Source organism: Dromiciops gliroides, chromosome 3, assembly GCF_019393635.1.
Source record: "Dromiciops gliroides isolate mDroGli1 chromosome 3, mDroGli1.pri, whole genome shotgun sequence".
Taxonomy (NCBI): Eukaryota; Metazoa; Chordata; class Mammalia; order Microbiotheria; family Microbiotheriidae; genus Dromiciops; species Dromiciops gliroides.
This window is the reverse complement of record NC_057863.1, coordinates 50767541-50793021: the sequence shown is the minus strand read 5'-3', so window position 1 is coordinate 50793021 and position 25481 is coordinate 50767541. Positions and strand designations below refer to the sequence as shown.

The 25481-nt window shown below is 39.7% G+C and overlaps 1 protein-coding gene across 1 annotated transcript in view; it reads right to left on the bottom strand.

Moving 5' to 3' along the window:
* The window catches only part of LOC122749210 (phospholipid scramblase 1-like), a 54699-nt gene extending 30557 nt beyond the window's left edge, over positions 1–24142 (bottom strand). The window contains exons 1-2 of the mRNA XM_043995446.1: positions 23987–24142; positions 3153–3180 (exon numbers count right to left, since the gene is read on the bottom strand). Of these exons, the coding sequence (XP_043851381.1) occupies positions 3153–3165 (13 nt within the window). The 5' untranslated portion in view covers positions 3166–3180; positions 23987–24142. The remainder of the gene's footprint in view (positions 1–3152; positions 3181–23986) is intronic.
* Between the last annotated feature and the right edge of the window lie 1339 nt (positions 24143–25481).

Below are 25481 nucleotides of genomic sequence, written 5' to 3'. Positions count from 1 at the left end.
TCTAGGTAAATTATCCTCACTTCCTTCAGCACTCCCCTATTGTTTGCCCTCTTATGAAGGGTCTTCAGTTTCTCAATATCCTTCCTAAAATATAGTACATGAATAGAACACACTACTCTCATTCTGATCTGATGCTGGCAGAAGAGGGGACAACTTCCTCATTGTTCCCTAGATTAAAGTATTCAAAAGTTACAACCTTTTTTTGGTTGTCAATATGCTGATTACTTAAGTTTGGGCTTGTAGTCTACTTACATAACTCTATCACCCCACTTTTTTTTTCCAGACAAACTACTGTCTGACCGTGATGACCCCACTGTGTACATCTCAAGTTAATTTTCTGAACCTAAGTATGAATTTCAATTTCATCACTTTAGATTCAGCCTACTATTCCTCTCTATTTTTTGGATGCTTGACTCAGTCATATAGTACATTACCTCCCTCTCTCAGCTTTTCATCATTTGAAAACTTAATAGGCTAAGAGGCCAGAAACCAAACCATACCTGAACAGAAATCTCCTGAACATCCTCATCTATCATCTCCCTCCCAAGAGGGTCCACTTTCATTACTTGCAAATTTTTTCTTATACTAAGCCCTCATCTTCTCTAATTTCTACCCATTTTTTCTAGTTCTGCCTAGAACTAGCTGAATCCTTCTTCCATCTTAAAGATTGCTATCATGCTCCTCCCACTCCCAAGGCTTCAATTCAATTTAACCAACATTTAGGGGACAGCTAGGTGGCACAGTGGATAAAGCACTGGCCCTGGATTCAGGAGGACCTGAGTTCAAATCCAGACTCAGACTCTTGACACTTCCTGTGTGATCCTGGGCAAGTCACTTAATCCCCATTTCTCTCCCACCCCCACAAAAAAAGAGAAGAAGTTTTTACACCCCCCAAAATTTTTTTTTAAATTACCAACATATATTTAGCACCTACCACATGCATAGCACTGAGGACAGAGATGGAAAAACCAAAGAAAAACCACCTCTGCCCTCGAGGAGTTTATATTCTAACAATTCTAATCCAATCTTCTGTCTGGGCACTATTATTATAGATAGGGAAAGCCCAATGACTTTTGACAAAGATACACATGAGATTGTTTACTTTGATATGTTCCTGTTGTGTACTGAGGATTATATTTTCCACCTGTAAGACACCAAGAGGTTGATCTGTTATTTGACTTGAAGACAAATAGCTGGGAAATTAAATATGCAACATATAACATTTGACACTGTTACTTTAAAAGTTTAGCTCAATTAGATTCAAAGTTGCTCATTAATATAAAACATTTGAGGTGCATAATTTTCTGGGGGTTCATAATTCTTGACTGAGTAAGCCCTCAAAAGGTAAAAATCAACATATGTGGGAAATGGTGGGTTGGAATCTGTCACATCTATAACCTCGTTTTATATGGGTGTCTGAGGCTCAGAGATGCTATATATCTTGTCTATTATCACACTGCTAGTAAATGTCAGAAGTGGGATTGGACCACTGGCTTTCCTGACTCCAAATCTAACACTCCACCCACTATATCACACTGCCTTTCTAGAAAAGTGAATTCTGCCTAAAAAAAAAAAAAGCTCTTTGGATAATTTGTATTTATAACAAATTTCAAACACACACAATTCCTTTGAGGAGGGAGCAGGGAGGGCCTATATCCTTAAAACTACTTTTATTATAGTCTTTTTGTGGGGCAATGAGAGTTAAGGTACTTGCCCTGAGTCACACAGCTAGTGTCAAATGTCTGAGGCTGGATTTGAACTCAGGTCCTCCAGAATCCAGAGCTGGTGCTTTATCCCCTGAGCCACCTAGCTGCTCCAATACAATACATTCTTTCAACTAAACCAGACATACAACAAATATCTCTGCTATTTATCTAAATCATGGTGTTAAATAGTTTAAAAGATGTTTTGGGGGGCAGCTAGGTGGCCCAGTGGATAGAGCACCGGCCCTGGAGTCAAGAGTACCTGAGTTCAAATCTGGCCTCAGACACTTAACACTTACTAGCTGTGTGACCCTGGGCAAGTCACTTAACCCCAATTGCCTCACTTAAAAAAAAAAAAAGATGTTTTTGGCTGAATGAATAAACCTTGAAAATTTAATTGGGAATTTTTTTTAAGGAAGGTAGCTTACCAAATGAAACAACATAATCATACGCAAACAACCTTAAAAACGCATTAATTAAAAAAAAAACCTCATTAATTCCAACCAAAAAAGTGATAAAACAAACAAAAGTGCAACCATTTTATTTTCTAGTGGGGCTGATAGGCTTGAGGCAAAGCTGAGATTCCATGCATAGGTGTATACATAGTGTATCAGTAAGGCTAGAATTGTACAGAGGGGCATACCTCATCTTTGGTTCTGTCTGTTGTATAAAGTGGAATGAGCATTAAGATAGACCAAAATTGGGCAGAATTTTTCCATAACTGAAAAGCCTTTTTCCACTAATCTGAGCTGATCCCCGCCTATCATGAGAAATAAAGGTTGTTCATACTAAACAAATAACCAGAGCAAAGGGGAACCAGAAGAAACCTGAAAGTTCAATACTTAACCTGGATAGATCTAAAGCTCAAAGAATGGAAAGGACTTGGCCAAGGTAACATAGCTACTTTTTAGAAGACCCAAGACTAGATGATCTATTGATCAGGCCTCAGATTGAATTGGTATTAACCACAATTCCTCTACATCTACTAAGACAGAGCCTGTACAAGTCATAGTCTCCATGGCAACGAGGTGTTACATTAGATATAATGCTGAGCCTGGAGTCAAGAAGACCTGAATTCAAATTCAGTCTCAGACACTTATTAACTATATGATCCCAAGGCAAGTCATTTAACTTATGTACCTCAGTTTTTACTCAACTATATATTGGGGATAAAAGCACCTACCTCATAAGGTTGTTGTGAGGATCAAATGGGTTAATATTTTTGAAGCACTTAGCACAGTGCCTGAAATTAAGTAGATACTATATAAATGCTTGTTCCCTTCCCTCTCCGCTCCATAGGCCTCAGTGAATCTATGGTTCTCAGGTACAATACATAATCTAATCTCCTAAAAATAAGCCATATATTTATCACTAACAGTCTTGGAAATCAAGCAAGCACATAATATATTTTTAAAAAAACTTATAGTTACATGTCAAATAAGTACTTACCTTGGTTGTACATGGCTGTTAACGGGTTCTAAAAGAAAAAAAAATATTGCCATGTAAGGTTTCAAAGTCTGATTTTGTGTGTGTGTGTTTGTATGTGTAAGTACACAAGTCAAACTTATGTCTTGAAGCATTGCTTGTCACAGAAAGTTGACAAATAGGGGCAGCTAGGTGGCGCAGTGGATAGAGCACCAGCCCTGGAGTCAGGAGTACCTGAGTTCAAATCCGGTCTTAGACACTTAACACTTACTAACTGTGTGACCTTGGGCAAGTCACTTAACCCCAATTGCCTCACTAAAAAAAAAAAAGTTGACAAATAAAAATCAATTCTGTAAAGGAAATGTTCCTTTGTTAACTTACAGTATAGATGTCTGTTCAAATATGATTCTGGAGACATGCAGTGATACGGAAATGTTTCTAGGGTCTCAAAGTCTATGCCAGCAACCTCTGACAAGTCATATTAAATTGAAAGGGCTTCAGGCACGGCTGATGAGCCCTGATTCTGTTTCTTCAGACTTAGCACAAGCTCAGTCTCAGGTTTGCTTCATGCTCATGAGTATTTAGGCAACAATCCATCCTGAACACAATCTAACATTGTAGACTGAAACTTTTCAGCATTAGCTGCAGGATTATCCACACCAATGAAATTATAGATGTTTGAAGGCCTTATCAAAGGAATTGAAAATTATCATGTTTAAGAAGTTTGGGAGCAAGTAGAGGTCAGGACTCCAGGATTAGCATCATAAATTTCAAGCTGTGAGGTACCTCTAAGACTCTCATTCTGCAGAGGCAGAATTTGAAGCCCATGGAGTATGGATGACTTGCTCCACATCTGTCTCTTACCACTTCACACCTATCAGACTGGCTTATATGACTGAAAAGGAAAATAACAAATGTTGGGAGGGGATGTGAAAAAAATCGGGATGCTAATGCACTCTGTTGGTGGAGTTGCAAACTGCTCCAACCATTCTGGAGAGCAATTTATAACTATGCCCAAAGGGTTATACAACATTGCATACCCTTTGACCAGTAATACCACTGCTAGGTCCGTATCCTAACGAGGTCAAAGAAAAGGGAAAAGGATCCATATGTACAAAAATGTTTAGAGCTGCTCTTTTTGTGGTGGCAAAGAATTGGAACTTAAGGGGATTCCCATCAACTGGGGAATGGCTGAACATGCTGTGGGATTTGAATGTGATAGAATACTATTGGGCTATCAGAAATAAAAAGGTTTCAAAAAGCCTGGGAAGACTAATATGAAGTGAAGCCCAGTGAAGTGAAAAGACATAGGAGAACATTTTACACAGTAGCAGCAACATTATACAATGATCAGCTATGAATGTTTTAGATATTCCGAGTGATACAATATAATCCAAGACAATTCTGAAGGATTTATGATGAAGAATGCTATGTCTCTCCAGAAAAAAGAACTGGTTAAATCTGAGTGCAGATGAATTTATATACTTTCTTTACTATTCTTGGTGTTTTTTTGTCTGTCTTTTTTTGCAACATGGTTAATATGGAAATATGTTTTGCATGACTTTACATGTAGGATCTATATCAAATTGCTTATCTTCACAAGAAAGGAAGAAAGGAGGAAAGGAGTGGGAGAATTAATTTAAAGAAAAGTTTAAAATGCTTTTATGTGTAATTGAAAAATATTTAATGAAATAAATTAAAAATATTTTGGAGAAAAAAAAGAAAAAAGACTTTGAATGTAGAATTTACAATGAGCCTAGGGGCAATTACTGTTGGGCATCTAATTGACTATGAGTACAGGGAAGAGAAAAAAGAACCTGTCTTTAAGCCTTTGAATGTTCTTTGCAGAACAACATAGAGTCTAGCCATATAGGAAACAAGACAAAAAGTATATAAACAATAGCAAAAACCATTTAACTCATCTCTGCTCCATGTCTTATGCTCAGGTACATTCTTCTTGCCATCTGCTTCCTGCCTGCCTATTGATGTTCTTCGCTTCTAGGAATTGTCTTGGGCCATATAGACCTCCATTGCACTGGGTTTACCTACATCTCCTCTGCATTTTCCTTGAATTACTTTGGATCAGTAAATCTTATATGGGGGCAGCTAGGTGGCACAGTGGATAAAGCACCGACCCCGGATTCAGGAGTACCTGAGTTCAAATACAGCCTCAGACACTTGACACTTATTAGCTGTGTGACCCTAGGCAAGTCACTTAACCCCCCATTGTCACGCCAAAAAAAAAAATCTTATATGATGTGTGTTCTAACATAGGAAGAATGTAAAAAGGATTTGTTTAGGGGCTGTCCTTCAGCTCTGGCATTTGGTTTTCTTGTATGATGGACTTCAGAGGCTGCCCCTTTATCCAGTGATATAAGGAGGAGTCCATTCACCAGTGGCAGGTGCAGTTGTAAGAAGATGGCAATGTTGAGGCAAGAGAAGTGAATATGTGAGTCCTACTACTCAAATTGCTCACCCACCACCACAGCAGCAAGCTGGGATGAACTTATCATAGGGAATTGGGTGACCCAGTAGCCAAAGCAAGATTCTCCCACCTCCCTAGTTGGCAAAGAGATGAAAAAGAAAAAAAAATGTGGATAGAACTCAGGAATTCATTCACCCTCTAGATGCTACATTGTTCTGAAGTTGCCTCACCTCCATCCCTTTCTCTCTCACTTAACAGTACAATCAGCTCTACAAATACAGTCTAAAAGCTAGTTTAGGAATATCAGCCCAAAGGATTGGGCTCATCCTACTTTTATCTATTGCCTTCAGGAAGCCTCAGGATAAGAAAGAGGTTAATAGCCTCATCCAAGCTATTGGCAACAAGCAAGGTAAAACTTCCCTCAATTGGTTGGAAACACACATAAAGTCAATTGTTTACTCATGGGAGTGAATAAGATTTCTAAGGTAGAGAAGCATGCCTTATGGGAGAGAAGGGAGTAATGAAAAGAACCTTCTACACCTGCAGGAACACCTGCATTTGACAGGTTGCAGGATATTGGGAAGATAAAAGGAGGGGTCAAACAGCTAGAAAGTGAATTAGGATGAAAAGGAATAGTAAGAAATAAGATGTGTTCCAGAGTTCCAAAAGCAATAAAAAAAATGGAAGAAAAAGATTAAGTTTGTATGTGTGCATGCATGCATGCATGTGTCTGTGCACACATGTGCACATGCACTAAAATCTGTCAAGAGGTCAATGGATCCCATGTAGAAAGCAGTTTCAGTACATTTCTGAGAATGGACATCAGAATGTAAAGAATTAAGAAATAAGTTGTTTGAAGAGGTAGGAATAGTAAAAGGAGGCTAAAGAAGTATAGTAGGAAAGAGGAGGAAAGAGAAGGGATGGCAAGATTAGAATTTTTCTTTTTTTTTACTAGGAGAAGGGGAACCCAAATATGTTTTATTGAAGGAAAAGAGTCAGTGGAAAAGAGATTAAAGATGGAGGGAGGGGTAGGTGGGTGTTGGTGAATGATAGACTATGGCCCTTAAAGAGAGAAGAATGGAAAGGATCAAAAGCATAGGTAGAGGGGTGAGTCTTAACTAAGTGGTCAGGCCAAGGGAAGACACAAGAAAGGTTTAAAGCCTGGGAGGAGCAGCTGAGAAAATTCACAAATGTTGTCTATTGAAGTAAAGTTGAGGCAACTCATCTGAAAGAGAGGGGAAAGAGGGCAAAGTTTTGAACAATAAGCTTTTATTGTTCTAGGTACTGTGCTAAGGGCTGAAAAAACAAACAGTTCCTGACCTCTAGGAGCTTATATTTTTAACAATACGACAACAGGTGCATATGTAAGAATATGCGTCATCATCATATGTTAGCTAGCATTTATATAGCACTTTCAGGTTTGCAAAGCTCTTTCCATACATCACTGATCCCATAACAACACTGTGAGGTAGGTGTTACTATCATCTGAATTTTATAGATGAGGAAACAGGCTAAGAGTGATTGAATGACTTGCTCAGAGTCACACAGCTAGCAAATATCTGAGGCAGAAAATGAATTCACAGTAGTTTTTGGAGAAAATGCATTAGCAGGTCTCAGGAAAGATTTCATGAAGGAGACTGCATTTAATCTGAGTAAGAAGTCAATGAGTTCCAGGCATAGGGGGAAGCCACTGAAAAATGATGGAGAAGGAAGACAGAACTTCATTTGTGCTGAATAGTAAGATTGTAAGGGAAAATGGCTGAATACAGGGAGAAAGGTCAAATATAAGAAAATTAGAAATCTAGGATGGCATCAGATTGGGAAGAACTTTAAAGACCAAAAAGAGGGAAAGAGGAGAGAAGTATATAGAGAATATCCTCTGTGGGTAATATGATAGAAATTTAGGAGATGAATAAAACTTGCTATAATATGGCATAAATTTGTAATTCATAGTCTGGAATAATAAGGGGGGCATCAAAAGCATGATTGATGTGATGGGATAGTGAGTTTGGAATTCAGTTATGTTGGTGTCAATCCACAGAGTAGACAGGACATAGCTAACTCAAAGTTGAGTATATTGTCTTCATATGAGAACATGTTTTGGTTACCTTCACATGGGGCATGACCATATGGGAAGGAATAAAATTTGTTTCACAAGCCACTTAGAAAAATAAGGTTCATTACTTCACCAATGATTCAAATGACCTCTACAGCCTTTTAGAGGTCTAATACATTATATGTCTAGCTTTTTATAACTGTCAGTGTCTATTTAGCAAAAGAGCAGTTAGATGGCACAGTAAATGGAGTGGCAGCCTGGAATCAGGAAGACTCATCTTCCTGAAATCAAATCCAGCCTGACACTTATCAGCTGTGTGACCCTGGGCAAGTCACTTAACCCTACTTACCTCAGTTTCCTCATCTGTAAAATGGGGAAGAAAAGGAAATAGCAAATTATTTTTGTATCTGCCAAGAAAACTCTAAATGGGAACACACAGTGTCAGACACGACTGAGCAACATCAACACCTTACTAATGCATATGATGGACATATCATCTATTAACAAACAGGATTGGTTAATTGAGTCAAACCCCACCTCTGGGACCAACTACTTGTGAAATCTTGAGCATATCATTTAATCTCCTTAGGCCTCAGTTTGCTCATCTATAAATGAGATGGTCTCTCAGTTCACTATCTATATCTGTGATCCTATTATCTACATTTAACCAGTCATTCAAAAATGAAAATGTGCTACTTTTGCATTGTAGGTGGGAGGCTGGACAGTAATCTCCAAGGTCCTTTTCTGCTTCTCACATTGTGATTCTGTGATTCATCAATATCCTCTTTCAATGAAGTTGGTAGGAATTTACCCCCAGAAAATGGAGGTACTAAAAAGTTTAACCCATTTTACATGAAATTTGAATGGCTTGCTGAGGACCTTTCCCCTTGTTGATTCTTTGGATGCCAGAAGAAAGCCTATAAACTAGAGACAGTAAATTATGTTCTTAAGGAAAAGGAAAATTTGGGAGGAAAATAAGGCCCTTATAATACTGAAATTCTTAAAATGGAGAAAATAACTAGAAGTCAAGATAAAAGATTGAACTTGAAAGATAAGGGTACAAAGATAAAGTGGCTCATAGAATGTACTTCCTGAAAATAGTTTTAAAGACTATAAATGACAGAGCACCATCATATTTCTAATCTTTGTGGAATGTTTTTGATATAAATAACCACTGATAATATGCAGGCAGAAGTACTCAACTGTTTTGATGGTTTAAGTTGAGTCAGAGCTCAGGCTTTATTCTCTAAACAGCAATCAAAAGGTAATACTTTAATATCTCTACTTTGACAGAATTCTGCCATCATCCTTTAAGAGGAGATGAAAAAGGGAATTTTAAAAAACAACAACTATGTTTTGTTTTTTTCACATTTAGGAAGGGCACCAATGAGTTGGAGAATATCAGAGGAAGATGGCCAATATGGTAAGGATCTGCTTAAGAAACATAATTTTTATCTCGGAGATGAGAGAACTTGGCAGGGCCATGAGAGATACGTGTGAAGAGCTGCTGAGAGTTCTGCTTGGACCCATAGGATAAAACTAGGAACATGGGTGCAAATTGAAGAATTACAGCTATATAGAAATGGAACACGTATCCTTGGGGGTGAGATAGTGAACTACTCTTGACTTGAAGCCTTTAAGTGAAAACTGGATGACAATTTTTAGGGGGTTACTCAAGAAGTATTGTTTAGACAAGGGAAATTCTGAGGTCCTTTCCAGCTCATGAGATTCTATGACTTTCTTCTATCTTGTTTGAATAGTACAAATCCTTTTACTAGGTATTGGTACAAAGATTTAGCAAATGGCTGCTAGGTAACTTGAGGTTGAAATTTGATATTTCATTCTCCTATTGCTTTAAAGGTTTGACAATTGTGCAATGTCTTTGGTGTTAAGTTACAGGCTGGGACAACCCCAAAATTAACCTCTTCTGTTTCATAAGAATATGTGTCAGAATAAAGAAGTCCGCCCCACTCCCAGGGTGAAACACATTTGTGGATTTCAGTAATATTACAAGAGTACCAACTTCTCTGTAAAGACCTTAACTCCCTCTGCCATCCTCTTGTGGCTCCTCACCCTCAAGCCATCTATCCACTGCTTCTGTTAAAAGACTGCCAAGGAAGGTTGAATGTTAGTTGGGGACAGGGAAATCATATATTTAGAAATATCACTACAGAAAGAGAAGACATTAATTACCTTAGGGGAGGAACTTAAAAGAAAGAAAACAAAATTAAACAAAACACACGCATATAATACATTCTTCCCATGCATGCTATATCCTCCTAGACTGTCAATACTCCTGGGCCCAACTTATTGAATTCAGCAACTCAGAGCTTTCTCAAGAGCAGGGAAGAGATTTCAGGACAGGAGGAAAGAAGGTAGATTACTCCTCCAGCACTTATCTGTCTTCTTCAAGATCTAAGGACCATAGCCTGGGTTCACATTGTTTCTGTTATTCAGTTGTTTCAGTTGTGTTCAACTCTTCTTGAACACATTTGGGGTTTTCTTTGCAAAGATATTGGAATGGTTTGTGTGAGAAATGGGTAATTGTCTCCTCTCAATGTGGATATAACAGTCAGTCATACTCCCCAGACCTGTTTGTAGGACAAAGGTCTCAGATCCCCTCCTCCCCTTCAGGTTAGCAAGGTCACATGGTTCAAGGAGCCGTGGTCTCAATTAGGTCCTCTCCAGAGTTCTGTCCATATAAGGAAGTATAAGGTCCACTCCTGAGTTATGCCCATACAAGGAAGAGGGGTGGGAATACTGCGTTCTGATTAGCTAGTTTTTGTGCGTAGATTGTAACCCTGACCAGTGATGAAAAAGGAGAAGGTCCATTCGCCTTAGGGACTAGGGTATAAAACAGGGCCTGTGAGCCCCCTTTCGGGGCACCCACTAGCTGCACACTAGGGTGCCTCCTTCTCATGAGAAGAAAATAAAGCCTTTGTCACCTCGCTGCTGAGTTCCTGAGAATTATTGAGAAGAGGATGAATCTTTCCCTCACAGTTTGCCACTTCTTTCTCCAGTTCATTTTGACAAATGAGGAAACTGAGGCAAAAAGTGTTAAGTGACTTGCCTAGGGTCACCTATATAGTAAGATTCTGAGGCTGGATTTGAAATGAAGAAGATTAATTTTCCTGACTCCAGGCAACACCTAGCTGCCAGGAAGCCTGAGTTTGTAAGACATATAATTAGAAGGGACTTAAAAGAGTATCTAGTCCAATCCACTTTTTGTTTTTTATTTTTTGTGGAGCAATGAGGGTTAAGTGACTGGCCCATCGACACAGCTAGTAAGTATAAAGTGTCAGAGGTCAGATTTGAACACAGGTCCTCCTGAATCCAGGGCTGGTCCAGCTTTATCCACTGCACCACCTAGCTGCGCCCCACCCCAATTCATTGATTTTTAAAGATCAATGAGTTGAAGCCCAGAGAGGTAAAATTAGTCAATCACACAAGTCAGCAGTAGCAAAGCCAGGAATTGAATCCTGGTCCAAAGATAAATTAATTGCTCAAGTAGAAATGTGGGGAACCTTGAATAGATGTTATCATTCCATCTTAGAATCTGCGGTACAGGAGTGGAAAAACATATTGAAATGTACTCTGGATTTTGGATAAGAAGATTTCCAAAGGGTTTAGAGGAAAGAGGCAATATCCATGGATTAAAAATTTTCAGGGGAAGTTAAGACCAGGCAAAAGGAGAAGCCTTCCAGAATGAGATTCTTAAGGCAGAAGGAAAAGCAATTTTGATGGCAGTGAAGGGAAGAAATTGTTCAGAGACTAGGATATGGATGCACATGGAACTCATTGAACAACATGGATTTTGGAAAAAAAAAAACAACAGAAAAAAAACAACACAAGGAAGGGCAAGAAATAGGATGAAGACCAGAGGTAGGTATGCTCTTGTAATAATGGTGGCAATGGTGTACAAGGTCAGAGGTGTTGTTTGAAAAATAAGGGTCAGGGATGAACTAAATAGCCTCTAAAAGTGCCTTTGTAGCTCTCATTTCATGATTCTATGAAGTGCTGATAAGTTAAAGCAAACAAGGAAAGCTAAGGACAGGATGACAGATTTTCCTTTGCTTAAATTTTTATCAAAGAAGCAGCAAAGGAGGAATAGAACTATTTATTATGGCAGAAGGGACAGTAACTGATGAAAGCCACTAGGATGTTGTTTTACTACTGTTTTTTTCTATCAAAAAGAATGATCCAGGGCAGCCAGGTGACACAGTGGATAAAGCACCAGCCCTGGATTGAGGAGAACCCGAGTTCAAATTCAGCCTCTCAGACACTTGACACTTACTAGCTGTGTGACCCTGGGCAAGTCAATTAACCCTCATTGCCCTAAAAAAATGATCTTTGTACTGAAAAAAGATAGAGAAAAAATGGCTAATGGGGAGGTGATACCGAAGATAAGCAAGGAGAGAGTAAAATGGTAGGGACTAGGTATTATTAAGCGACCACTCTGTGCCAGGCACCATTCTAAGCATTGGACAGATATTATCTCAGCCCTTACAACTATGAGATAGGTTGTTTTATGCTCCCTCTTTTACAAACAAGGAAACTGAGGCAGGCAGAGGTTAAGCAATTTATCTAGGATTTATATATAGAAAGTGTCTAAGGCTGGATTTGAATGAGGTCTTCCCCAGACCCAGAGCTCTGAACAATCTAGCTGTCAGTCTTTAGGCCTTGAAGACCTTGTTCTTGTTGTTGTTCATCCTTCATTCTCGATGTCTACCAAGGACATCAGGATGGAAATGTCTTGACTTTCAAACAAATTGGATTTAAGTGAGGCAGAGCTGTACAAAGTCATCAGCCTCATTCTCTCCTCAGAGTCCAGTGGCAAGACATAGGTCAGGATGATCGGCAATGACACCGAATGCAGTGAGAGGCCTTGGCCTTTTTAAGCTAGGTCTTCCCCAAGTCTCAGTATGTCTGAGGCAATAACCATTCAGTAACTAAAGCCTAGGTAAGAATGGAGGCAAAAGGTGGACTATGTGGCCTTTATAAAAAGAATCAGTGCAGAAAGGGAAGACCCTCAGAGTTTCTAACCAGAACAGAAAAGGTCAAATGTTCCTATTTTCAAAAGAAGGTAGAGGTAGTAGAATCTGCAAACCGTATACCAGTGAACTTGACTTCAAGTGTTTGGAAAGTCCTAAAGCCACTTATTGTTGAGATGCCGGCATGGCATTGTCTTTTTTTTTGTTGTCTTTTTTGTTTTTGTTTTTTGGTGAGGCAATTGGGGTCAAGTGACTTGCCCAAGGTCACACAACTAGTAAGTGTCAAGTGTCTGAGGCCAGATTTGAACTCATGTCCTCCTGACTCCAGGACTGGTGCTCTATCCACTGCGCCACCTAGCTGTCCCCAGCATGTCACTATCAAGAACAGAACACACTAACAAAGGTCCTCACTTTCTTTGACAAGGTCAATCAGAGGAATTCTATTCTTCTAACAAAAGAAAACCATTACTTTTTTTTAAATTAGACCATCAAATTGTTGATTAAAAAAATCTATCAAATAGTAAAATGTTGTAAACAACATAGTTTAACTTAATTTTAGCAAAGAATTTGACAAACTCCAGTGTAATTTTTCAAATACCTCTTGCTCCCTCCACAATGACTTCTAGGGCCTTTTTTTCCAGTACTGTTATTGTAGAAGAGGATAACAGCTACTGTTTCCAAGCCCTTGAAATACAAATTTGTATTCAGTAACACCAAAATGAAAACTCCCTGGTACATCACAGCCAAGTTTCAAAGCTCACAGATCAAGAAAAAAATATTAAACACAGCCAAAAAGAAACAATTCAAATAATATGGGGCTACAGTCAGAATTACACAGGATTTGGCAGCTTCCACATTAAAAAACTGCAGGCTTGTAATATAATATACCGGAAGGCAATGGTTTACAACCTAGAACCACCTACCCAGCAAAATTGAATATATATTTTTCAGGAGGAAAATGGACATTTAATGAAATAGAGGATTTTCAAGCATTTCTGATTAAAAGGCCAGAGCTGAATAAAAAATTTGACCTCCAAATACAAGACTCAAGAGAAACACAAAAAGGTAAAAAAGAAACAATAAAGAAAAACTGTAAGAAATTCAATAAGGTCAAACTGTTTATATATCTATATAAGATAATATTTGTAAGTCTTAAAAACTTTATTATAAGAGGAACTCTCAGAGCAATTAGGAGTATATGTAGAGAAAGGATGTGGTCATAAGGTGATATAGAAGGGACAATAATATTTGTTAAGTCTTAACTTTATTATAAGAATAAATACAGCTAGGTGGCGCATTGGATAGAGCACCAGCCTTGGAGTCAGGAGGACCTGAGATCAAATCCGGCCTCAAACATTTAACGCTTACTAGCTGTGTGACCATGGGAAAGTCACTTAACCCCAAATGCCTCAATAAAAATAATAATAATAATAATAATAATAATAATAATAATAAAGGAATAAATAGAGGGGGCAGCTAGGTGGCACAGTGGATAAAGCACCAGCCCTGGATTCAGGAGGACCTGAATTCAAATTCAGCCTCAGACACTTGACACTTACTAGCTGTGTGACCCTGGGCAAGTCACTTAACCCTCACTGCCCCACAAAAAAAAAAAAGAAATAAAGAAAAGAAAAGAAAAGAGAAAAAATACAAGGAGCATATGCAGATAGAGGGTGTCATTATAAGGTAACATTGATGGAACTACACTCCAGAAAACAAAATAAATAAAAGGGTAAAATGAAATTTCATGGGGAAAGGAGGGGAGAAATTGAATGGGGTGAATTGTCCCCCCAACTACCCACCACAGACACACACATAGACACATAAAAGAGGCATGAAAGAACTATTGTAATGGAGGGGAAGATGGGGCCGGGGGCAAAGATTAAACCTTATTTTCATCAAAGTCAGCTCAAAGAAAGAACAACAAACACACTCATTTGGATATAGAAATCTATCTTATCCTATTAGAGAGTTTAAAAAAAAAACAGCGATAATAGAAGGTGGAGGGGGGACTGATACAAGGGAGGGGATATTGGGGAAGGGGGAGAAAAAGCAGATCAATGATTTGGGCATGCAACTAAAAAAAACCTAGCAAATGAATAAATTAAAAATTCTCAACTAAACACCAAATTGGGAATCCTGAAAATCAAAGGAGAGATTAGTAAAGTTGAAAGTAAGAAAAACATTGAATAAATAAAACTAGAAGCTGGTTTTATGGAAAAACCAATAAAATAGATGCACCATTTGTTAATTTGATCAAAAAAAAAAAAGGAAAGACAACCAAATTATTAGTATCAAAAATGAAAGGGGTGAACTCACCACCAATGACAAGGAAATTAAGACCTTTATTAGGAACTATTTTACCCAATTATATGTCAATAAATTTGACAACCTAAATGGAATGGATGAATATCTACAAAAATATAAATTACCCAGATTATCAGAAGAAGAAATAAAATATTTAAATAACCCAATTTTAGAAAAAGAAATTGAACAAGTCATCAATGAACTTCCTAAGAAAAAATCCTCAGGATCAGATGGATTCACGAGTGAATTCTACCAAACATTTAAAGGATAATCAATTCCAATGCTATATAAATTGTTTGAAAATATAAGGGGGGGGGCAGCTAAGTGGCAAAGTGGATAAAGCACCAGCCCTGGATTCAGGAGGACCTGAGTTCAAATCTGGCCTCAGACAATTGACACTTACTACCTGTGTGACCCTGAGCAAGTCACTTAACCTTCATTGCCCTGCAACCCCCCCCCAAAAAAAAACCCATGAAAATATAAGTGGAATCCTACCAAATTCTTTTTATGAGACAAATATGATGTTGATACCCAAACCAGGAAGAGCCAAAACAGAGATAAAAAATTATAGACCGATTTCACTAATGAATATTGATGCAAAAATTTTAAATAAAATACCAGCAACAAATATCGCAGCATGCCTGGCATATTGCTATAGATGGTTGGTTTCTGTATATCAAACCTTTCCCCACCCTAGCCTATCCTCTATTCAGCTGTCTAACTGATCTTTCCGAAGCAAAGATCTAACCATGTGGACCCCTTATTTGACAAATGCCAATGGCCCTCTAATTATCTCCAGATCAATATAAAATCCTTTATTTGATAGAGGATTTAACTTGTTCCCCTTCTACTTTTAAGTCTTCTTACACCTTACACCACTACCCCAAGTACCCTGTGCTCCAGTAACACTAGGTCTTTTGTTGTTATTCTCATGTGATACTCCATCTTCAGACTCCAGGCATTTTCACTGTCTCCCACTTCTTGAATGCTCTTTCCTCCTTATCTCTGTCTCCTGGATTCCCTGGCTTGCTTCATAACCCTGCTAAAATCCTACTTTCTACAAGCTTTTCACTAACCCCTGTAATATATTAGCTCCTTCCCTCTGATATTTCCAGTTTATTTTGTATATATTCTGCTTGTGCATAATAATTTATGTATTATCTCCCTTCCTTAGACTGGGAGCTAGTCAAGAAAAGGGAATATCTTTTACCTTTCTTTGTATCTTCAGCACTTAGCACAGTTCCTGGCACACCTGGCACACCTGATGCTTAATAAATGCTTATCAACTTATTGATTTATCATCACTATTATTGTGGAGGTCGAATCAATAAGTCTAAATCCAAAAGCTTTGGAAAATGATTTGGATATGGGAGGTGAGTTAAGAGAAAAGAAAGTCAAGAATTCCATTTCTGTTGCTCAGTTGTGTCTAACTCTTGATGACTCCTTTTGTTTTGTTTTGTTTTGTTTTTGGCAAAGATACTGGAGTGGTTTGCCATTTCCTTCTCCAACTCACTTTACATATGAGGAAACTGAGGCAAACAGGGTTAAGTGACTTGCCCAGAGTTACAGAGTAAGTATGTAAGGCCTATTTTGAACTCAGGTCTTCCTGAGTCCCCACCTGGCATTCTATCCACTTCTCCACCTAGCTGCCACTCAAGAATGCCTTTCCTAATCAATTAAACTCTGAAAATCAAACATTAAGGTCAACTGAAGTAGCTAGGGAAGACTTTAACATTGTTTTAATTTTCCCCAAATCTGAAAAAGTTGTTTTACCTCGTCCTAAGTATATGCCTTCATCTAAAAGTGACATCATTGACTAGAAGGAGAGCAAAGGTCTCTTCCAGCTATAAAACCGGTTAATCTTTAGAACATCCTTTCCATTAAATATGATTCATTTCATATATACTGTCCTCCTAGTCACAAAGTAAAGAGTTTTATAATCTATTTACTCTTATAAACAGGTTGTCTCAAAATAATGCAAAGAGAAACTAGTGTACTTTTTTTTTCTATTTATCAACTTAATCACACATGAACATCATGATTTAAAAGGTATAGTGTTGTTTGCCTGTATCCTTTCTTCAATTATCTTCCTCTGTCTTGGCTCCTGTTCATAGCCATACTCTTAGAAAATGAGGGCTACACTCATTGCCTCCATTTGTTTCTTTTCAACCTCTTGCTGTCATCACTCAATTGAACTACTCTCCAATTGACCAATGATTTTCAATTCCCAAGTCAGCTGACTCTTTTTCTCAATTATCACACTGATTGAATGACTGCAGCTTTCATCACTGCTGACCACCCTCTACTCAGTCTTCTTTGTTGGATTCTCATCCATATTTTGTCCCCTAACTGTGGGAAAACCTTAAAACACTGCCCTGGGCCTTCTCTTCTCTGGGACCTTGTAAACTTTCTGTGCCAAGTTATTTCTCTGCTGCTAATTCCCAGATCTATGGATCCAATCTTGGTCTTTCATCACCAACTCCCTTTTGGATATTTTGAATCATATGACCTGTATGCATCTCAAATCCAACATGTCCAAAATAGTATGTTTCTCTTCCACAAAACTCAACCCTCTTCTGAGCTTCCCCATTTCTCTGAAAAGCATCACCTTTATTGTGACCCTTGTCTGCAAACATAAGAGTCTTCTGTGACTTGTCATTCTTCCTCATCTCACATGTTTAATCATCATACCAAACAAAGAAGTTTAACATTTAGTAAGCATCTGCTGTATGCCAGGCATGATACTAAGCACTTTAAAAATATTTCATCTGATCCTCATAATATACCTGGAAGGTAGTTGTTATTATTATCCCCAGTTTATTTATGAGGTAATTGGTTAAATGAATTGCTAGTCACAGAGTTAAGTATCCAAGGTTGGATTTGAACTCAAGCCTTCCTGACTCCGAGTTTAACAATTTATCTAACGTGGCACCTAGCTTCCTCAATCCCCTAGAGCCCACCACACAGCAAGTGCTTAATCATCTTTGATTGATGATGCAAGGGTATACTGTTAGTAAGTGGGGATCTAATCTGAAAACAGGTCCCCTGAATAGAGAGGCAATAATACTTTCAGTGTGCCGTTTGTTAATTCTGTGCTAAATACAACATATATCAAAAAACACTCATTTTTTTTTTAAATGAAGCCTCTCAGTCTTCCCTGCCCCCTACAGCAGATACATTAACAAGTACATTGGGGTGGGGCAGGAAGGAAGTTAACTAAAGAACATTTTTTGGCAAAGGCAGCAGCAGAGAAAGGAACACTGTTTGTTCTTTTTCCTTTGAGGGAGTCAGAGCAGGAAGGTGAGCATTTTAAGGCTTTACACATAAATTAACTATTCTGAGCCTATATAAGTTGGGTGAGGTGGCGATAGGTTAAAGTATAAATAATATCAAACTACAAAGTCTTCCTTAAGACCTTTAACCTATAAAGGTACATTAAAGGTGGCTCAGTGGATACAGGATTGGGCCTGCAGTCAGAAAGACCCAAGTTCAAATGTAGACTTGGGCACTTGTGTGCTGTTTGACCCTGGGCAAGTTAGTTTACCTGTTTGCCTCAGTCTCTTTATCTGTAAAATGACAATAAAAGTAGAACTTACTTTCCCCAATTGTTGTGAGGAACAAATGAGATAATATTATTCAAGCGTTTTGTAAACCTTAAAACATACATGCTAGGGGCAGCTAGGTGGTGCAATGGATAAGGCACCAGCCTTGGATTCAGGAGGACCTGAGTTCAAACCCAGCCTCAGATACTTACTAGTTGTGTGACCCTGGGCAAGTCACTTAACCCCCATTGTCCTGCCAAAAAAAAAAAAACATACATGCTAGTCATTATTATTGCTGTTATTGAAGAATCTGCTCCATGCTTAGGTTGGCTTTGAATGTACATCACACGACAAACTTTAAAGGAAAAGGGGAAAAATAAAATGCACTAATCACAAAGTGACTGACAAAAGGCAAACTGTCCCTCTCATTTTTATTTTGTGCAAAAAAGAGCCCTTCACTTTCAGCTCTTAATTATTGTTGCCTCTGCCCTAACTGGGTCGATGTAGTACTCAGTCTTTAAATAAGACACTTCCTAACACTAAATATTGTCACCTTTCAGAGGGGTAACATAACTTTGGGAAATCCCTAGTCTTACGATATGTTAAAATTCATTTTACTTTATTTGCATGTTATATTAGATAAAGCAAACACTTCCTGGACCTTCACAACAAAAGGCTTCATTGTTAGTTGGTAATAGCAGAAAATAAAGCACCTGAAATTTCTTCAGAGGTGGAAAACATCTGGCATGGAAAGTCCCTCCAAGGGAGAAAGAAAATATTAACTTCCTAGAGATGTCCTAGAGAGTGGGCAGAGCCATGTAAAAGTTAGGTCATTTGCATATGTTTATAGATTTGAACTTGGGTCCTAAGAACTTCAATCCCAATACTCTCTATTCTACCTTCCCAACATTACCCCTGTCCTCCAAAAATAAATCAATCAATAAACCTTTCTTAAGCCCCTGCAATATTCTCAGTATTCAAAGACAAAAATGAAAGTCTTTGCCCTCAAGGAGAATCAGAGCTGATAATTAGAGAGAGCTTCACAATTTATACTTCTTTTGGTTATCACAAGTAGGGGAGAGGGGCAGCTAGATGGCGCAGTGGATAAAGCACCAGCCTTGGATTCAGGAATACCTGACTTCAAATCTGGCCTCAGACACTTGACACTTATTAGCTGTGTGACCCTGGGCAAGTCACTTAACCCCCATTGCCCCGCAAAAAAACAAAAAAACAAACAAACAAGTAGGGGAGATAGGTATAAGTAGTATCATCCCTATCTTTCAGATGAAAAAACTGAGGCACAATAAAGGTGTCTTGCTCAGGGTCATATAAATTATACATATCTGGGAAACAGGACACAAAGGAAGAAGTGAAATGAGGGTTCAAGTCTGGCTCTGGAATTGGAGAGTCCATGTTCACCTTTGAAATTTAGCACCTGTGTCTCAGGGGCCTTCATTGTCCTAGTCTCTTGACCTAGATGGTTTTGATATGGGGTAAATGAGGTAAGGGGTTTGGGGTCCTTAGGAATTTCTCTTTAAAGAATGACACCCTCGGGGCAGCTAGGTGGCACAGTGGATAAAGCACTGGCCCTGGATTTCAGGAGGACCTGAGTTCAAATCCAGCCTCAGACACTTAACACTTACTAGCTGTGCGACACTGGGCAAGTCACTTAACCCCAATTGCCTCACCCCCCCCCCAAAAAAAAAAAAAAACAAAGAATGACACCCTCTTGCACACAAAAGCAATTAGAATAAGGTAGTAGTTTCTATTTGGGGCTGAGGAAGGGAAGGGAAGGGAAACCATGAAAGAAATCCTTGGACTTCTCATGGGAAGAAAGGCATGGCACAGAGGTGGCTCTGAAATACCAATCTCCTCGAGCAGGAGATAGGCAGATACTTTTATAGACTGATGGGGGTGACCATCTGACTGTAGAAAGTTCCCTTGGTAAGGGAGGACCCTCCCCCACTGGTAGTGGCTGGAAGAGTTGGGTGAGAGGTGGCTGCAGATTTCTCAAGCCATCTCCTCAGGACACAAAGGCAGCAGCAACACCTAATTTCATCTCCCCAGGGTTGAGGGAGACTAGAATGAAGGGTGGGGGTCCCGGAGCTAGCTCAGTCTGATCTGGTTCCACTTATCTCTCTAGGCATGTCTGTCCTCTGGTTTAGTTTCTCAAGGAGAAGGTTCTTTGATGTGCCCCAGAGAACTTCTGGGGTGCTATGGGCCCATAACAGTTTCCAAGGTCACCTCCACCTGGAGATCTCTAAACTCATTGTTTCACCATAACCACCAGATGTTTTGCATTGGACAAGTAATTCAGAAGCATAAGACCCTACAGAATTCAAGGCCTCAGCTCTTTATAGCATTCCAGGCTGTCTCACTGAGAAAAGGGTAACCTGTAAGAGTATGGTCCAGTGAAAAGAGCAATGTCTCTGCAGTCAGAGGATATGAGTTCAAATCCAACCTTTGACACTTAAGACCTGTTCAAGCCTGAACCAGTTACTTAGTCTCCCTAGGCCTCAGTTCCCTCATTTGTAAAGTGAGGGGGTTGGATAATTTGCTGTCCTCTCCCAGATCTGGAATGATGATTGTATAATCCTGAACTCAATTGTCTATGGAAAGAGACATGATGTCAGTTTGGTTAGTTGAATTTGGTTTGTAATTTCCCCTGAAATACATTTTTGCTTTTGTTTTGGTTGGTGTTTTAAGCAAAGAAATTCTCTTCCAGATCTGGGAACTGATTTAATATGGAAATTTTTATCATTTTATAACCAATGAAGGAAAAAAATACTTTTCTTTTTTTTCCTCTCTTCTAATTTTCAGTGGATATTTTCTTTTTTTTCATTCCCAATATTCCTGATAAACCCTAAGTAGCATTAAGACAACTCCCGCTACTAAAAACAAAACAAAACCCAAAGCAAAACAAAACAAAACAACAACAACAAAAAAACCCAATTACCTATGGATACTTTGGCTGCTACTTCTGATTGAGCAAGTCTCATTGAATGAATAATCTTTCTCATATTATCACTGATGGAAAGACACAAAATAAGATTTCCAAGACTACAGGATAGTTTATTCTTGGAATAGGAGAGTGTATCAAGATTTCCAGGAATCATTAAAAATAAATGAAAGCATATGGACAATTGGACTACATTAACTCTATACTAGCAAGGATTGTATGTTATGCCATTTGAGGGAGTATTTCATATCATTCCTTATGTCACACTTACAACGCTGACAAAAAGTTTCTAATAAATGATTTGTTTTCCTTCCCCTTTCCTCCCTCCCTCCCTCCCTCCCTTTTGTTATGGGGATAGGATTAAAGTTTAAACTGTCTAGATAAACTGAAGGACAGACACACCTTGGGAAGCAAGATAAGCCTATTAGGCGGGGCTGCAGTCTGAGTGGCACCAAAGAGACAGACATCTCCATAAATCAGGACCACCTCCCATCATTCCAGTTTCCCCTAACCCCAAAGGGAACTTTCCACAGCCAGATTATCACCCCATCTGTCCCTCCACCATCTGTCCTCTGTAAAAGCTTTTGCCTTTGTCCTGTTCGAGGAGATAGGTATCTCAGGGAATCCTCTCTGAGCTATCTCCCCTTGAGACTCCTCTTGAGGTCTCCTTTCTCTAGTGCTTAAATAAAAGATTATTTTATTCTAATTGGATTTGTGTGTGAGAGGGTGTAATTCTTAAAAGAGGAATACCTAAGGACCCCCACACTAACCAATTCCCCAGTGACCCACCCAATCCACCCTCCCTTCCTTCCTTCCTCCCTCCCTCCCTCCCTCCTTCCCTCCTTCCCTCCTTCCCTCCTTCCCTCCTTCCCTCCTTCCCTCCTTCCTTCCTTCCTTCCTTCCTTCCTTCCTTCCTTCCTTCCTTCCTTCCTTCCTTCCTTCCTTCCTTCCTTCCTTCCTTCCTTCCTTCCTTCCTTCCTTCCTTCCTTCCTTCCTTCCTTCCTTCCTTCCTTCCTATCTATAGGTCCATTCTGACTGCCTTGGATAGGAAAGTGGGATTGTTTGTTTAATCCCAAGTGACTTTTCCTTATTTCCTATTTCTGGACATAACTAGAAGTAGCAAAAACTCATGTGGAAGAGGTATCAGACTTGTTCCATTTAGAAGTAGTGGAGGAATGAGATCAGTCCATCTCCTGGGTGAACCCCAGTTCTGAAAAGCTCTTCCTCCTAGTTCCACTGGCTGCCTTCAAGACTCAGCTGAAGTCCCACATTCTGCAGGTCTTCACACCCCGCCTCCTCCCCTCTCCCTAGGTTCAAAAGCCTTTTCATTTAGATCTTCTATGTTTATGTACATGGTGTTCTCCCCTGCCAGCCTCCCCCCCCCCCACCCCCCAAGCAGCTTATGGGCTCCTTAGGTCAGGGAATGTTTTTGCTTTTCTTTGATTCTCTGTTAATACAGTGTTTTAGGGGCAGCTAGTAGCGCATTGGATAGAGCACCGGCCCTGGAGTCAGCAGTACCTGAGTTCAAATTCGACCTCAGACACTTAACACTTACTAGCTGTGTGACCCTGGGCAAGTCACTTAACCCCGATTGCCTCACTAAAAAACAAAAAACAAAAAAATTAGGTGTTTTAACAAAGTGAATGTTTTAATAAATTGTTGTTAATTGACTGGAAGATGGAGTGGCAGATTTTAGCTCTAGGTAAGGGGGGGAGGTAAAAAAAGAAAAAAACTTGTGCAGTGCCTGGCCTGGAAACTCATATTCCTGAGATCAAATTTGACTTCAGACGCTTACTAGCTGGGTGACCCTAGGCAAGTCATTTAACCCTGCTTGCCTCAGTTTCCTTTTCGGTCAAATTAGCTCGAGGTGCTGGCAGATCACTCTCGTATCTTTGCCAAGAAAATCTCAAATGGGGTCACAAAGAGTTGGAAAACCCACTAAAAGACGACCTAACTACAACAACAAAAGAAAATACTTCACAACTTTCAGAGATAAGCGAATGTGTTGGGCTGTGTCCGGAGGTTGGGAGGTAGCGTCTCTCTTCTCCAAGGCCAGGTTTAATTAATCTCCGCACGGTCCAGCCTTTGGTCAGCACTTCTTGGATACAGGCTGGAGTTTCTATCTGCTGTATGACTTGGATGAGATGTCCTCCGCTCTGACATTCATTCAATTCGGGGACCCAGTGATTTCGGGAGGAGGCAGCAACAAGTTGCTAGCCAACTGTTCACCCCGAGCTCTTTGCTGCCAACCCGCTACGGGAAACTTTCGGTTTCTTTTTCTTGATCCTGCTCGTTTTCTGCCCAAGTACAATTGTTCTCATGCTTCTCTGGCACCCTTGCCACCAAAACCCACCGGAATTCATGGCTGGTACCCTTCGGACAGTTGCCCACTCCCAACCCACCCACCACCTCTTCCGCTGCTCTCCTCCCTCTTCTCTTCCCCCACTCCCCAAATCCATCCCCTCCCCTCTGCGCCCCAAACTCCCACAGGGACAACATCCCCTTCCCACCTCCAACCGAGCCCTGGCATCCGACAAGGGTCTAGTATAAAGCCGAGCAGCCAGCACACTCCACTCACCCTCTTTTCTTCCCTTCTCCCTGAATACCGGGGCTTCCGGGTCACTCCGCTTCTAATCCGCCCTGCTGACTCTCTCCCAGCTTCTCCCTCCTCTGTCTCTCTCCCTACAAATTAATAACAAAAAGGGGAGTGTCCTTTATATAAAACCATATGGTGTTTTCCACTCAGGTCTCCGTGTGGATCCAGATACTGTGTTTTACCCAATACCCTTACTAGAATGAGGAATTAAGCACCTGACTAGTCCTCTGCTATGACCACAGAATTGTGCAATCAAAAGCTCATCACAAGAGGAAATCGAAAGAAACTCGATTGGGCCCCCAGAGGTTGTTAACCCAGGGACTCCGCCTTTGCAACACCTCTAGGGGAAGGTCCTTGAGTAAACCCGGATCCGCTCTTTTTCTGCTTCTTCCTTCTGCTTTTTTGTTACATAAAATCATGGGGCTGGAATAAGAGAGGTCTCAAATTCCTTCCTTCCTAAGTGTAGGAGAAGGTTCACTGTTGAGACATCAATTGATGGTCATCATGAAGAGGGGAATGGGAGAGTGCTTGCATATTTACACAACTTTCCTAACTGTACAGGAAACACATTCTAATGGAGAGAAGAGGGAAACTTGTATTTTTGCCTGTGAATTGTAGAGATTTATATAAATAGGAGGAAATGATAGATGTCAGCAGGCTTTCTGAAGTCGTTGAATATTATTGAAGGAAAGTGGGTTGGAGCTAGATTCTGAAGAAGATAGGTAATAGAAATGATGTGGGGGTGGGTTTGATTGATCAGATTGATCCTGAGGCGTCCCAAAGAATGACAAGACTCAGTGACTCAGTTTCCCAAGTTTTACTGCAATCTCGTGAATGATCACAGGGAAACCACAAGGGAGGTGTCTTGAATAGGAGGAAGAAGAAGAATTATATTTATAGTGGGAAAAAAGTAGGTTATCTCCTCATTATCTTAATCCTCTCTTTGTGGGAGGTTCGTGGGAGGTCTTATTCTAATTTGGACTTCCTGGGGTCCTAAGACAACCCACAGGTGGGTACCTTTTTCCCTGGAGGTGTGCTTTCAGGGTTTACTCCTCATAAGGTGAACCTAAAGACACATTTGGTCCTTTTCCGCACATGTTCCTAAGAAACATGCTTAAACTTGTCAGACCCAGAGGGTCTCTCTGTTGATGGTATCTCTTTACTTAAGATCTGGTTTCTAGGTGTCCTGTCATCTAGGAATATTAATGACTATTAATGGTTAATAGTCCCTGATAACTGTCTATTGACGGTGGGGGTTGATAGGGACAAATCCTCTTGGTTACTAAAAGAACACAAACTTTAGTTTCTCTGTTAACCATTTTAGGGACTATTAATAAGGACTCAAGCCTCAGTTTATCTGTTAACCCCTTTTAGCCTCCTCCATCCAAAGGAGCAAGGAGAATAAAATATGTAAGAGGGCAGGGAAACCCACTCCCTCCTTTTACAGATGAATGAACTGAGTCTTCAAAGTCAGCTG